The sequence below is a fragment of the Drosophila biarmipes genome, unplaced genomic scaffold (genome assembly GCF_025231255.1).
Source record: "Drosophila biarmipes strain raj3 unplaced genomic scaffold, RU_DBia_V1.1 ptg000019l, whole genome shotgun sequence".
NCBI classification, from domain to species: Eukaryota; Metazoa; Arthropoda; class Insecta; order Diptera; family Drosophilidae; genus Drosophila; species Drosophila biarmipes.
Window position 1 is genome coordinate 4,282,739 of NW_026114537.1, and position 3,998 is coordinate 4,286,736.

The window sequence follows — 3,998 nt, forward strand, 5'->3', positions numbered from 1 at the left end:
TTTCATCTGTTTTTGGGTAGTAGTGGGGAATTGGGTAATATTTTTGGCCACCTTAAAATTCATTTGAATTTTTCCGTTTACCGCAGTTTGAAATCCAATACTTCTTAAAAATTTGGTGTCAATGGAAAGGATTTTTCAACCCCTTTCCAATAGTATAATTTCAGTGCATCATTCAAACTGCATTTAAATGACCTTTCCATTGATGCCAAAATTTCAACGAAGCAAGATCAAGTTACGAGTGTACTTTACTTTTGTGTTGTCAAAATACTTATACTTATATTTATACTTAATCCCAACATAAACAACTTTCCAAATTTTGACTTATACACTTTCACTGCCCTTTTTCCCAAACCAATTGATTTTTTTTAGTCTTAGTAGTTTCATTGTACCTTTCGATTGATGAATCACTCGTAACAACCGGACGATTACTGTAGGTTTTTATTTCTTTGTGTATATTTAGTCGTCACCTTTGTAGCCAAGAATCCAGCTAATGATCGTGCGAACACCCGAAAACTATTGTTGACGGTTCTTAAAAAGGTACTCGAAGGATATCAGTTTAATCCTTGTGGGGGCGACTCAAACTTGTAGATAAGTCATGGAAAGTACCATGTACCTAAAAAAGCGTGAGTTCTAAAAGGATACATAAGAGTACAATCGGAATAAATTTCACTCGGCGACTGTCAATAAGACCTATGGTCAGCTCTCTATTCATCAAAGTCATGTCCCATCAACTTTATTAATTTTCTGTAAAGTGAACCCAGCCTTAGAACCTCCTTTCAGCTCTAAAATTTTACACAGAAAAACGAAATTCAAACCAATTTTTGGCTGCTGCTTGTTACATGTTCGTTTTTTTAAATTAATATATTTCTTTAAAGTGCCAATTGAGTTTAATCATTTAGAACTGACACAGATTCCTGAGTAGCAACAATTCATTAACTGGGATTTAAGAGACAATCCAATTGGTATACAACTAAGCAAACTATTATAAATTTTAGTGCAATTGAAAAAGACTATGCTCTTAAAATAATGACAATTATGGTGGAGAGACAAGGGACGGGGTGAAACTTTACAATCTTATAATGCATATTTTTAAACACTCTTCGAAACATTGAACATCAGATGCCAATGTAGGCGCATAGCACAAAAACGGCCGAAATCATGACTATCAAAAATACAGTGGCAATCCAAGCGGGAACTACACCTGAAAAAAGAAGTTAGTAAAATAATATGAAAACTAACATATTATGGCTTACGCCTTTGGGCCAGACTGTGTATGCAGACTTTGTTGTCCACAGAAATGGACAAAACGGCTGCCTCCGTGTCGCTGGAGATTGGAGGTCCAGCCTCATTTGTTATAGGCAGGAACTGAATACCCGTTACGAACATGGAGTGTGCATGGGGAATGTGGAGCACGCGCTGCAGAGGGAATGTAAAATCGCTTTAAAAGAGCATCAATGCAATTTAACAAACTCAGCTAGATCCGAAGCGTCTGTATATCTACAAGCGTTTTACTAAAAACAAGAATTTGGTATGTTGGTCAACCCAGCAATTAGGATTACCTGCAGACTGAATGCTATGTACATGGAGACGCTTCCTGAGAACATCGTGCCGACAGCCACGAACCGACCGTCGTCTCGCACCGCCAGGGATGACAGGCTTTCGTCGATGGCAACAGCTTGTTGAAGTTGTCCACTTGCGCAGTTCCAGCGCTGCAGGAAGCCACGCTGCTTACCTATCTTGCCAAGCGGATTTGCTATGGTAAAGAGGCGATAGTTGTCTTTCTGCGCCTCCACCGTCCCGTAGCGGCACCGCTTGAACAGGTATTTGGCCCCCTCTGGCGTTTTCCACTGCAACTTATGTTGAAGCTGGCCGCTGGCCAAGTCCCACACTAAGCCCTGGGAATCTTTAGATATGCTGGTGATAACTTTGCTGTCGGGGCTAAAGTCCAGGTCGTCGATCTCCTTGCTATGCTCTGCCAACTTGGCGGCTAAGGTCATCTGGGGGAAAGTCCATACCCGTAGGTGTCCGTCCGTGCCTCCAGTGGCCATAAGCTGGCCGTTACCACTAATGCGCACCACTCGTTGCAATGGCTCGGCGCCCTTAAGGAAATCCGTCTGCACCACATCCGACGCTTGTATGTCGAAGAGCATCCGCCGGGACTGCCGAAATATGTCAGCGGAGGAGAGGGGGTGCTTGTGCCTGTTCGTTACTGCCTCCATACCCGAGTGGGCGTTTCGCTGACTTAAATTGTCCTTCCCATTAGACCAGTCGGCCAGTGCGGGCTTACCGACGCTGACTCCCTTTCCATGTTCCATATCCTCCAACAGAACGCGCGGCTGGACAAAGTACATTTGGCAGTGCGCCTCCTGGCCGGCGCACAAGAAGCCTTTCTTGCCACCGTAACGCAGTGCGAAGTTCATCACTACGTTTGCGCCCGTCTCGTGGCGCAGCACCTCCTCCGCGCAGAAGTGGGTTCCATTGTGGTATAGTTCGTAGATCTCCTGTAAAGATGAGACGGCCATTAGGATTGCGGACATTAAGATTTGTGTTGCGGGCATCCCATACAAAGCCGTTTGCCACTCCCGTCTTGCTGGAGCCACCACCACCGGCCACAATTATGTGACGGCTGGTAAGCATGTCCACGGCGTATAGTGGAAAGTTCACACGGGCCAAAAGGCCGTCGCTGGGGCGACGAGTATAAGCCATCAATAGTGTATAGCAATCGTCCGGCCACAGGACAAAGACAAGAAATTAGGTGGATTCACGTTTATCAGACCTAGACGCGAAGCAGGCACATCTAATTGAGTTGCTGACTCTGGCTATTAACTGACTTGGAACTCCAGGTACCCTTAGTTGACGCTTCTTGTCGGTTTCTTTAAAATCCACGTAAACCGAAAAGCGGTGACACGGCCGACTGTCGATATATCGATATACAGTGTAAACTTGTCGTTAGCGGCTTACGATTTCTCCACACAACCGCTTAATACTTTATTCACACAGACAGGGTTTCCGCTCCGGCGACCAAACTCCGTTTCACCAAAAAGACGTTACAACTGTATAAATATTTTATTGTGCATCCTTCTAATATGGTTTGCCCAGCCGATCAGATGTTCGCGTCCGCGATTTTCATGGGAACGAGGTGTGCAGAGGGTTGAAAATTCCAAGACTTCTTTTTCCGACCAAATTCCGTTTCAACGAAAATTACCCTTCTGAGAAAAACAGGTGTGAGAAAGAAAAATGAAACAGTACATTTACTATTTTTGTTAATTTTTTTAGTTGTCGTTTCGTTTTCTTGTTTTTTTAAAGTGAAATTCATTTGAATTGTAATGGGGCTGCTTTAAGGTAATTGTAGCCGATGATTACCAACCTACATCTCATGTCAATCTTGGCTAGAACTGGCTACTCTTGGATTACTGTGGACGGCAGTACATTTAGTCACGAAGCGCACCAGGAAGGTGTGCGAAGGTGACTATTATCTGAAAAAAAGAATATGTATGTACCTGTCCGATTATTACAGCTGATACATTATTTAAAAGGTATGAAAAAAACAAAGGATTGCATACCAAGATTTAAAAAAAATCAATTGATTTAAAATTAAATTAAATTTTATTTGTAGTGGCCGTTTGGAGTAAGTACTCTTACTTAAAGTACTAGTCGTATGACACCGCAACTGTCAATATTTCTTGGCCTTAACGAAATAAATACATTATCAATAAATAAATAGTCAAGTGAATGCTACCTAACGTTAATGATTCTACAACTTGTAAAATTCTGATTGTGATAATTAGGGATGACGAAATATTTTGTATCAATAAAAACGCAAAGGGTTTTACACAATTTAAAAAAGTAAAGACATATTTATAAAAGTAGCACATGACAATTTTAAATGCAAGTCCTTCTTATTTTTCGGAATCGTTGATTCAGAGGGCTCGGACAAACGTAAATCAAATTTTAATAAATGTTCATTTAATATAAGCTATTTCACAAGCTATGCAAAT

The 3,998-nt window shown here is 41.8% G+C and overlaps 1 protein-coding gene across 1 annotated transcript; it reads right to left on the minus strand.

The window, feature by feature from the left end:
• Positions 1 to 842: 842 nt before the first annotated feature.
• Positions 843 to 2,893, minus strand: LOC108024070 (prolactin regulatory element-binding protein). The gene is made up of 5 exons (XM_044091576.2): positions 2,848 to 2,893; positions 2,566 to 2,776; positions 1,560 to 2,501; positions 1,254 to 1,416; positions 843 to 1,201 (listed from the first exon to the last, which is right to left on the minus strand). The coding sequence occupies exons 2-5, from the start codon at positions 2,704 to 2,706 to the stop codon at positions 1,116 to 1,118; spliced, it is 1,332 nt and encodes a 443-aa protein (XP_043947511.1). The 5' UTR covers positions 2,707 to 2,776; positions 2,848 to 2,893; the 3' UTR covers positions 843 to 1,115.
• Positions 2,894 to 3,998: the final 1,105 nt, after the last annotated feature.

What these genes read in the sequence shown, in the direction of transcription:
- LOC108024070 (XM_044091576.2), bottom strand. Translation starts at nt 2,706, where the DNA reads ATGGCTTATACTCGTCGCCCCAGCGACGGCCTTTTGGCCCGTGTGAAC. An exon ending in CGGGAGTGGCAAACGGCTTT is followed by an intron (nt 2,502 to 2,565) that starts GTATGGGATGCC and finishes TCATCTTTACAG; the next exon opens with GAGATCTACGAACTATACCA. An exon ending in ACATAGCATTCAGTCTGCAG is followed by an intron (nt 1,417 to 1,559) that starts GTAATCCTAATT and finishes TTCCCTCTGCAG; the next exon opens with CGCGTGCTCCACATTCCCCA.